Source organism: Oncorhynchus mykiss, chromosome 12 (assembly GCF_057628025.1).
Source record: "Oncorhynchus mykiss isolate SJ-2025 chromosome 12, ASM5762802v1, whole genome shotgun sequence".
Taxonomy (NCBI): Eukaryota; Metazoa; Chordata; class Actinopteri; order Salmoniformes; family Salmonidae; genus Oncorhynchus; species Oncorhynchus mykiss.
In genome coordinates, this window is record NC_143033.1 from 72,586,095 (window position 1) to 72,596,150 (window position 10,056).

The following is a 10,056-nucleotide window of genomic DNA, read 5'->3' on the forward strand; positions in this document are numbered from 1 at the left end:
GCCACATTTCAGGCTTCAAACATAAAGATATAAAACTGTATTTTTTTGTGAAGAATCAACAACAAGTGGGACACAATCATGAAGTGGAACGACATTTATTGGATATTTCAAACTTTTTTAACAAATCAAAAACTGAAAAATTGGGCGTGCAAAATTATTCAGCCCCTTTACTTTCAGTGCAGCAAACTCTCTCCAGAAGTTCAGTGAGGATCTCTGAATGATCCAATGTTGACCTAAATGACTAATGATGATAAATACAATCCACCTGTGTGTAATCAAGTCTCCGTATAAATGCACCTGCACTGTGATAGTCTCAGAGGTCCGTTAAAAGCGCAGAGAGCATCATGAAGAACAAGGAACACACCAGGCAGGTCCGAGATACTGTTGTGAAGAAGTTTAAAGCCGGATTTGGATACAAAAAGATTTCCCAAGCTTTAAACATCCCAAGGAGCACTGTGCAAGCGATAATATTGAAATGGAAGGAGTATCAGACCACTGCAAATCTACCAAGACCTGGCCGTCACTCTAAACTTTCAGCTCATACAAGGAGAAGACTGATCAGAGATGCAGCCAAGAGGCCCATGATCACTCTGGATGAACTGCAGAGATCTACAGCTGAGGTGGGAGACTCTGTCCATAGGACAACAATCAGTCGTATATTGCACAAATCTGGCCTTTATGGAAGAGTGGCAAGAAGAAAGCCATTTCTTAAAGATATCCATAAAAAGTGTAGTTTAAAGTTTGCCACAAGCCACCTGGGAGACACACCAAACATGTGGAAGAAGGTGCTCTGGTCAGATGAAACCAAAATTGAACTTTTTGGCAACAATGCAAAACGTTATGTTTGGCGTAAAAGCAACACAGCTGAACACACCATCCCCACTGTCAAACATGGTGGTGGCAGCATCATGGTTTAGGCCTGCTTTTCTTCAGCAGGGACAGGGAAGATGGTTAAAATTGATGGGAAGATGGATGGAGCCAAATACAGGACCATTCTGGAAGAAAACCTGATGGAGTCTGCAAAAGACCTGAGACTGGGACGGAGATTTGTCTTCCAACAAGACAATGATCCAAAACATAAAGCAAAATCTACAATGGAATGGTTCAAAAATAAACATATCCAGGTGTTAGAATGGCCAAGTCAAAGTCCAGACCTGAATCCAATCGAGAATCTGTGGAAAGAACTGAAAACTGCTGTTCACAAATGCTCTCCATCCAACCTCACTGAGCTCGAGCTGTTTTGCAAGGAGGAATGGGAAAAAATGTCAGTCTCTCGATGTGCAAAACTGATAGAGACATACCCCAAGCGACTTACAGCTGTAATCGCAGCAAAAGGTGGCGCTACAAAGTATTAACTTAAGGGGGCTGAACAATTTTGCACGCCCAATTTTTCAATTTTTGATTTGTTAAAAAAGTTTGAAATATCCAATAAATGTCGTTCCACTTCATGATTGTGTCCCACTTGTTGTTGATTCTTCACAAAAAAATACAGTTTTATATCTTTATGTTTGAAGCCTGAAATGTGGCAAAAGGTCGCAAAGTTCAAGGGGGCCGAATACTTTCGCAAGGCACTATATATTTTTCTCCCTCTTTCTCTCTCATCATCTCTCAGGGTGAGAAAAGTTGTATTCATTAATAGCTTCTTATAACTCATGCCTGATGCTGTAAACAAAGTTGAGCTTGAGCCTGCAAACCACCTAGAAAGTAAACTTGCAGAGCCAGCCAGATATGTAACGGGGCAGTCAAAGAAGGGCACGAGATAGAGAACAGGGAAACCGTCGATCTGATTGGCCGATAGCCCCTTCCCCTAGCCTACTCTGACCATCATTGGCTAGGGGAAAAATAAATCCCTGCCAAACAGACGCTCACACAACACATACACACGTACATACACTACACACACTCATACACACAAGTCAAGAGGCAGACCCTGGGCTAATTCAGTACCAGGGAATTAAATTACTGGCTGCTCTACATGCAGAGGAGGGGAGAGAAGAGGGGGTTCGGATGGGGGTGGGACGGATATTACAGGAAGAGAGGGAGGGAGGGAGGGGGAAAGTGGAGAGAAGGCTGGGGCTCAGGGGTGGGGTTGGAAAATGCAGAAGGAGCAACAGCTTGAGCTCTGGGACTACAGTGGACAGAAAGTAAGAGCATGGTGTGCTCTCAATGAAGGAGTGAGAAAGAGGAAGCCAGAAAGAGAGATGAAAGAAAACAAGACACATCAATCTACGTAAAGGAGGGCGTGAGGACAAGACGGACATTGTAGTTCTACAGGAGCCGAGTGGAGAGGGAGAAAAGAGGGGGGAAAGGAGAGAAAGAAAGGAGAGAGGCGCATGAGGTATTTTTATAGGGCACAGACAGAGATATGATAGCCTGCTTACAGAAGCGGTGTGCCTGGAAACGCTCAGAAAGAGAGCGAGTGGGAGAGAGAGCCAGAGAAAGAGAGGGTGAAAAAGGAGGGGGGAGTGAGTGAGACAGAAAGATTAACCAGTCAGAAAGAGCGAGAGTGAGCAGTGAAGTACAATCGGGGAGAAAAGGCAAGGGAGGGAGGAGGGTGCATGAGAGGTAAAAAAAATAAGAAAATGAAACAGGGGAAAGGTGCCAAAACAAACTAATGTGTCAGTGCTGAGTGAGGGACACTAGAAGAGAGAGAGAGAGAGAGAGAAGAGGGCCAGCCAGAGGACGTAGTAGGGGGAGAGAGGCATGAGGGGACTGTTCTGCTTTATGCTCACCCTGTCCATCCTGGGGACTGTCCTGACTGCACTCGTCTGGTATGTCTTCAGAGACCGGTGAGTCCCACTCCCTTTCACATCCCTTCTCCCCAACTTCCTCCCTCTCGACTGGGCAGGTGTTGGAGCCTTTAGCCACGGGCTAGGTTGGGGGATTAGGCCTGGCTGGTGGTAGCTAGCATCATATACTCCAGACAGGCACAGAGAGGACAGAAGGGAGTGAGTCTCCACACTTTTGCTTTTAATGTGTGATTGTTTCACATCGGTTGGTGTGAGTAGCTGCTCTACTGGAACAAGGTAAGAGTTGTGCAGGGGGTGAAATATGATATGTTTAGTGTTGGTGGTTATGCCTGTTCACTGGTACCCCCTCCACCAACTCCCCTTTTCTCTCTTCTCTCTCTCTCTCTCTCCTCAGAGCAATGGTTGGTTTTTCTCAATGCTTGTTACTGTGGGTATCTTAACTAAACCACTGACACACCCTGATTATGTGGTGGAAAAGAGAGAGAGAGAGAGAGAAACTTCTGTTTGTGCCCCAGCAGAGCTGATGTATTTCAGATCATAAATCCCAAAGTCTTTAACTGACTGTGGATTTAAACCAGACCACTATTAATGGACTCTGGACAACCTGTTCTAATTTTACAACTTGTGCTGAAGCGAACTCAACTGTTTATTTGACAGTGTAGGTAGAATAAGAGGAAGGTGTTGCAAAGGCACATGGAAGGCTCAACGTTGGTGCATTTTGAAATATCATACTCACACCCCAAAAAATATTATAGCAGATCTTATCTCCCCTCGACCCCATTGTTTTATAAAAACATACGAACCTAGCATGTGCTTGTAGGTGTGCTCTGTTGGACGTTGATTTTAAATAGTGATCTGTTTTCTGTGGGAAAGGAAGATGTCGCCTGTAGGCAGGCGAAGATAAGTAAGTGAAAGGGGGAACAGAACAAGAGATTGAGATCGAGAAGTCACTGTAAAAGGTCTTCTCGTGCTGTTACCAAAACACGCTTGATGAACACACTGTTGGCTTGTTGTAGCTTAGTGTCTGCCCTTCTGTGACAGTGACACTTGAGAGACGTCCCCCCCCCCCCCCCCCAGTCACGTCTCGATGAAACTAACTGTCTGAATGTGGCGTTAGACTCAGATTAATCATAGAACTAAGTGTTGTTTGACATTCACCATCTGCAGGATATGACAATTATCCCGCCATAAATAACTGTCTACAAGAGTGTCACATTGTGGAGCAGCGAAACCCATGTACCCTCTGTGGTGTGTTCTTAAAATATCTCTTTATAGCTCACTTCAAGGGGGATTATCTGTATGTAGTAAGTTCAGGCTCGACCTTGCCCTTGAATTTCTTCTCAGACTGTTTTTGATAAAGTCCCTTGTCTTTCAGTTAATTTGGGGTTGGCACTGCCGTTTGTAATGCTGCTGTAAAAGCGTTCGGGTTTCCTGTTTGAACAGTAAAACACGCTTAAACAGCTGTGTTTACCCTTCAGTAACCCTTTAGCTCACCAGGTTGTTGTTTATAGTATGCACAACATTCAGCTATTGGTTTAATGTGAACACACTGTAAAGGACCACATCAACACAATTAATTCAATGAAGGTAACATGGTAAACTCAAGCAATACACTGCAAATACAACAGCAAACAATGCAGCTATACAAGCGTTGACAAGATAAGTGGCGTACTGGGTTCAAACAGAGGTCTACTCATCCTTCTATTCTCTCTGTCTTTCTCTGTCCCTGTTGGTGTACATAGCAATGTTCAACCTGGCAGACCCCCCCACAAAGATCCTATTATGAACTCTGGGCCAGTCCCCTCCGGAACATGCAAGGGCTGCAGGTGAGACTAGATACACGCCCTGACAACCACTACCCACATCCTCTCTGCTCAACAACCACCTCATCGGTCTCTCTACTGTTCTTAACTTCATTACATGGTTCATAATTGCATGTTCTGTGTTGTGTCTGTGTGGTGTGTGTGTGTGTGTGTCTGTGTGTGTGTCAAAGGGATACAGTTACTGAAAAAGTGGTGGAGCGCTACTCTCACAGCTGGAAGAAGCAGGAGGACAAGTTCAGAAATTTCAGGTGAAACATCACCACACTATAAATCCAGACTCTGAACCCCACTAAAAGCCAGCCAAGATGAGCCAAAGACCACTTTGTGAGGGTCACTAACCATAACAAAGGGGATGTTTCCTTTCTACTCCTAGAAGAATGAGATGCAAAGCACGTGGAAGTGTGCTTCAAAGCAGGAGAAGTGACCTGTGAAATGTTAGCGTTTACTTCTTCATGCTGTTAGTAGCAGTAGAAGTAGAGGTCAGCGTTATGTAAGATTGTTGCGACACATTGCGTCAGTGGGTATTTCCCTTCTCAAGGCTATCTTCCTCAGCTTCCTGTCTCTGCAGGCTAATTCTGGCGGAGACAGGAAGCTGAGTATACAGAGACTTCAACCACACCAAACAACACCAAAGAGAACTGTAAGGAGCTTTGTAAATGAATAAAACACTTGAAAGGAAGGACATTCTAAAAGACAATACTTTTCAATAAACATTCCTTTCCAATTTGTATATTTATATCAAGATGAAGATGAGGCCTTGTTTATGTATTCCTATATCTGATATTTTCTTACATTTATCACCAGTAGGTTTTTATACCTAACTTATCAAACAGACTGTTTCACAATAAGAGAAATGTGTGTTTGAAGTACATGACTCATTTACAGTTCGCTTTTAATACTGTGTCTTTATCTTATAATCAAAAGGTTATTGTTGTGTTCTCAGGTCTCTTCTGAGTAACAGATGTCATGGACTTACCAAGGCTATGGTGACACAGGCCAACACTCCTCTGGGGTCAAAGGTTGTGTACGATGGAGAGAAGAGGAAGCCTCTTCAGGTGACCCCTGAACTGTTCAGCACCTTTGCTAAGGTTTGTTGAGCTGGTCCAGAGTGTCACCTCAATGATTAGTGTGTGTGAGTGTGTGTTTAAGAAAGAGAGTGACATGACACATGTTGTGTTGCCTACAGGAGAATCCTTTTGTGAATACAACATGGGATACGTGTTCTGTTGTTGGGAATGGGGGAATCCTAGCTAATAGCAGCTGTGGAGAGAAAATCGACTCCGCCCAGTTTGTTATCAGGTGTGAGACAGAAAAATTACTCCACCATAATTACCCTTTCCTCTCAAACATTGTTAGAAACAAATTCACTGACCACTTCCCTCTATGTCTCCCTTTCTCAGGTGTAATCTCCCTCCTCTGGAGAACGGCTATGAGAGAGACGTGGGCAACAAGACAGACCTGGTGACAGCTAATCCCAGCATCCTCATGGAGAAGTGAGTTTCGGAGTTCATTGGGCTTCTCATACTGCTTATCACCTGGTGTTTTATGGTGGATTAAGAAATTACTTGATCATATATTCTGGTGCTGGTCAAATTCATCTCCTCCAGCTGTTCTTCACCGCTCTCTTTTTCTCTCCATTACCATCCTCTCTCAGATATGGGGGACTGCAGGAGCGTCGTCGGCCCTTCGTGGAGAGCCTGCGTAGCTATGGCGACTCCCTGATGCTCTTGCCAGCCTTCTCGTATGGCCCCAACACGCCTGTGTCTCTGCGGGCCCTCTACACCATCCAGGACTTTGACAGCCCCTTGCGGCCTGTCTTCCTCAACCCAGAGTACCTACAGAGTCTGGCGCACTTCTGGCAGGGCCAGGGCCTGCGGACGGTACGCCTCAGCACAGGACTCATCGTGGCTAGCCTGGCGCTGGAGCTGTGCACCAACGTGCATCTCTATGGGTTCTGGCCCTTTAATGAACACCCCCTCCGACACCAGCCCCTCACCAACCATTACTACGACGACAGGCAGAGTAAGAAGACGGTGCACGCTATGCCCGCTGAGTTTGACCACCTGCTTAGACTCCACAGCCAGGGCGTGCTCAGGATACACCTGGGAGAGTGTGCGCCCATGGCCAGGTAGGCCCCACCCCTTTACCGGAACTTTACCTACAGCTAGGACAGACACAACAGGGACATAGGGCCCTCCTATAGGCTCTCTCAGGAGTCTTACCCAGTCATGCACTTACCCAGGCATGTCTTTGCTACCTGCCAGATGGGATGGCCCCGACTGGCCCAGAACACTCTGGTATTCAGCACAGGGGCATGTTTTATGTGACGTATGTCTGGTCACAGTGGAGGAGCAAGGGAGAGACTGGGACAGTTAGTCTCCCCAGCAGCCGTTTGTAGATTCTCAGTGTGAGAGTCTGCAGAACAGGTTGATCTGCAATTAAATAATTTGTACTGTACCCAAAATGGGTGTAAATACATGAAATATGCATATCATATACTGTATAGGTGTACAATTATGTATTTATCATCAAGTGTTCTAGCTGGAATCTAGAGAATGTTTTTGTTTTGTTGGACTTAAATACAAAGTGTTTTGGAACATGTATGGTTTAGATGAGGCCTTCCCAACTACAGAGGGGGTCAGTGTAGTGCCTAATATGACTCACATTCCTGACCCTAGCCAAAAAAAAACACATGCGAGCCTTTAAGAGTTAACTGAATGTATGGTCATGTCAATCTAATACCTCCTGGATTGGGCAATCTTTAGCTGGACTGTTACATTCAGATTTCTATTTAATATTAAATGTGTTATTTCTCATTATGACATAGTGTATAATACATTCAATGTGGTACTGGGTCCTTCCATGAAATGAGTCCCTTTTTTGTCTCTTTGATATTTTAAGTAGAAATTGTGCACCAATATTGAATGTTAAAAGACTGTTAAATTAAATGAAGTGCCCTTTAATATAGACCACATGGAAAATTCAATAAATCATATTTTTTTAAATGAATAAAGACTTCTGAATTTTAGATCTCCATTTGTGCACCCTCTGTGACTTCAAGAAAGATTCTAACCCACTTAACCCCACTTTCACCATCATTGTAAAGCCCTTAGTTATTTTATTGCTTTAACAAATTAATTTCTGAAGATGATTATTTATTTCACATGATTTAGTTATTAATTTTAAGGTAACAAAAAAAAAAAACCTGTTACGTGAACTGAACTCTCGTTTTAATATGGTGAAACTATTTATTTTAAAGATGTTTTTGAAAAGAAACATTGAATATCTAATAGTCAAATCATAGTGTAAAAGCAGAGCTGCTTCTACGCTTTTTGGCCATTTTCTGGTGTTTTGTGGTGGAAAACTGAGTGGGTTGAACATAACATGTCAAACCTGTTACCCATATAGGAACAGGCTAAAATTATTTTTTTTTAAATACATTTTGTAAAATGCTTTCTTTCAAGTGCCCTTCTCTGTTTCACACAACAAGCTTCCATATTAAATGGTATACCCTGTTGCGGTTAACCCCGATATTTGGCACTTAATATGCACTGACTAGAGTAATTTTTTTATTCAACCTCTTATGATGGGAAAACACAATTTTTATTAAGTTGAACATGTGCTCTTCATGACAGAATGTTCAAATTAGGTGATATAAAACAGTTTATTTTCTCTCCAAGTTAGACTATCCAAAACTCAGCTAACAACAAATGTTCCCACAACTTTAGAGAACATTTCCTTAAGAGTTTCATTAGGTCACCAGAAGGGACTCATTTCCTGGAATGACCCTACTACTATACCAACACTATTTGTTTCATCATTTCAAAATACATTTTGGGAAAGAAAAACAGTGTTTCAATGATTCTGTAAACATAAAATAACAACAAAGGGGGGTTCTTCCCTTACCCAGGCCAAACTAACTAAGAATAATGATGCTGGAGCACGAAATTGTCTTTGCAATTCAGAGGAAGGTCTGTTCCACTCACCTAGCGGGTCATGGAACACACCTTCCACCTCGTTCATTATTTTCCATGGAACACATAAACCCTAGTTGATTATCCCTTAAATACTTTTCTTCAACCCCACTCCAATATGCTTTCCACACCATTTCAATGTTGTTGTTTTTTTTAAATTTCACCTTTATTTCACCTTTATTTAACCAGGTAGGCAAGTTGAGAACAAGTTCTCATGTACAATTGCGACCTGGCCAAGATAAAGCAAAGCAGTTCGACACATACAACAACACAGAGTTACACATGGAGTAAAACAAACATACAGTCAATAATACAGTAGAAAAATAAGTCTATATACAATGTGAGCAAATGCGGTGAGATAAGGGAGGTAAAGGCAAAAAAAAAGGCCATGGTGGCGAAGTAAATACAATATAGTAAGTAAAACACTGGAATGGTAGATTTGCAGTGGAAGAATGTGCAAAGTAGAAATACAAATAATGGGGTGCAAAGGAGCAAAGTAAATAAATAAATAAATACAGTAGGGGAAGAGGTAGTTGTTTGGGCTAAATTATAGATGGACTATGTACAGGTGCAGTAATCTGTGAGCTGCTCTGACAGCTGGTGCTTAAAGCTAGTGAGGGAGATAAGTGTTTCCAGTTTCAGAGATTTTTGGAGTTCGTTCCAGTCATTGCCAGCAGAGAACTGGAAGGCGAGGCGGCCAAAGGAAAAATTGGTTTTGGGGGTGACCAGATGGACATACCTTCTGGAGCGCGTGCTACAAGTGGGTGCTGCTATGGTGACCAGTGAGCTGAGATAAGGGGGACTTTACCTAGCAGGGTCTTGTAGATGACCTGGAGCTAGTGGGTTTGGCGATGAGTATGAAGCGAGAGGATGGGGGTTGGATGATTACAAGCTGTATGAGAACGAGTGATGCGCGTTTGGAGTAATACATGCTGTATCCAAGGCTCAGCCAATCGTTCACATGGCAGAAAGCCGCACGCGACTGAAGAGACGCGCACGCTCTGGAAAGACAGCGGGAGAGTGGAAAGGCAGTTTGTGGGTTAACGTACAGCAAGCAGCGCGTTCTCTGAACGATAACGATTAGGTAAGGAGACCGGGGTGAGAAGATGACGTTGCGTACTTCATGAACTGTAACCGAAAAACAACTGGCATTTGGAAAGTTTTTAGTTGTGGGAGAAATTGTGGTGGAACAAGTATTGTTAAGTATCTTGCTTGCTAGATCGAATTATCCGTTAGCAAGTCAGATATATTGAGCAACATTAGCCAACTTAACTGATCAAATAATTGAGTTTATGGTGTTAGCTAACGTTACAACAACAGATGAGCTAACGTTAGTAACCTAACAGTATTAAACAGTATTAAATAGAACCATGATTACATGGAATTCTATTCCACATCAAGTAACTCATGCAAGCAGTACAATTTGATTTAAAAAAAACACCTTATGGAACAGCGGGGACTGTGAAGCAACACAAACATAGGGACAGACACACACACACACACACACAC

At 43.1% G+C, this 10,056-nt stretch overlaps 1 protein-coding gene across 5 annotated transcripts; it reads left to right on the plus strand.

Annotated features, from left to right (window-relative positions):
• Positions 1-1,905: 1,905 nt before the first annotated feature.
• Positions 1,906-7,601, plus strand: LOC110538150 (alpha-2,8-sialyltransferase 8F-like). Of its 5 annotated transcripts, none has more exons than XM_090193228.1 (7): positions 1,906-2,789; positions 4,493-4,576; positions 4,744-4,821; positions 5,517-5,661; positions 5,760-5,872; positions 5,974-6,066; positions 6,228-7,601. In XM_090193228.1, the coding sequence occupies exons 1-7, from the start codon at positions 2,704-2,706 to the stop codon at positions 6,703-6,705; spliced, it is 1,077 nt and encodes a 358-aa protein (XP_090049354.1). In that variant the 5' UTR covers positions 1,906-2,703; the 3' UTR covers positions 6,706-7,601. The 5 variants fall into 5 exon arrangements, with proteins under 5 accessions (XP_090049354.1, XP_090049356.1, XP_090049358.1 ...); XM_090193230.1 differs by having other exon boundaries at positions 2,051-2,338; XM_090193232.1 differs by having other exon boundaries at positions 2,059-2,338; positions 4,752-4,821.
• The last annotated feature ends 2,455 nt before the right edge of the window (positions 7,602-10,056 follow it).

Coding starts and splice junctions, on each gene's coding strand:
- LOC110538150 (XM_090193228.1), top strand. CDS start 2,704: ATGAGGGGACTGTTCTGCTTTATGCTCACCCTGTCCATCCTGGGGACT. Junction 4,577..4,743: donor GGAACATGCAAGGGCTGCAG/GTGAGACTAGAT, acceptor TGTGTGTCAAAG/GGATACAGTTACTGAAAAAG. Junction 5,662..5,759: donor TGTTCAGCACCTTTGCTAAG/GTTTGTTGAGCT, acceptor TGTTGCCTACAG/GAGAATCCTTTTGTGAATAC.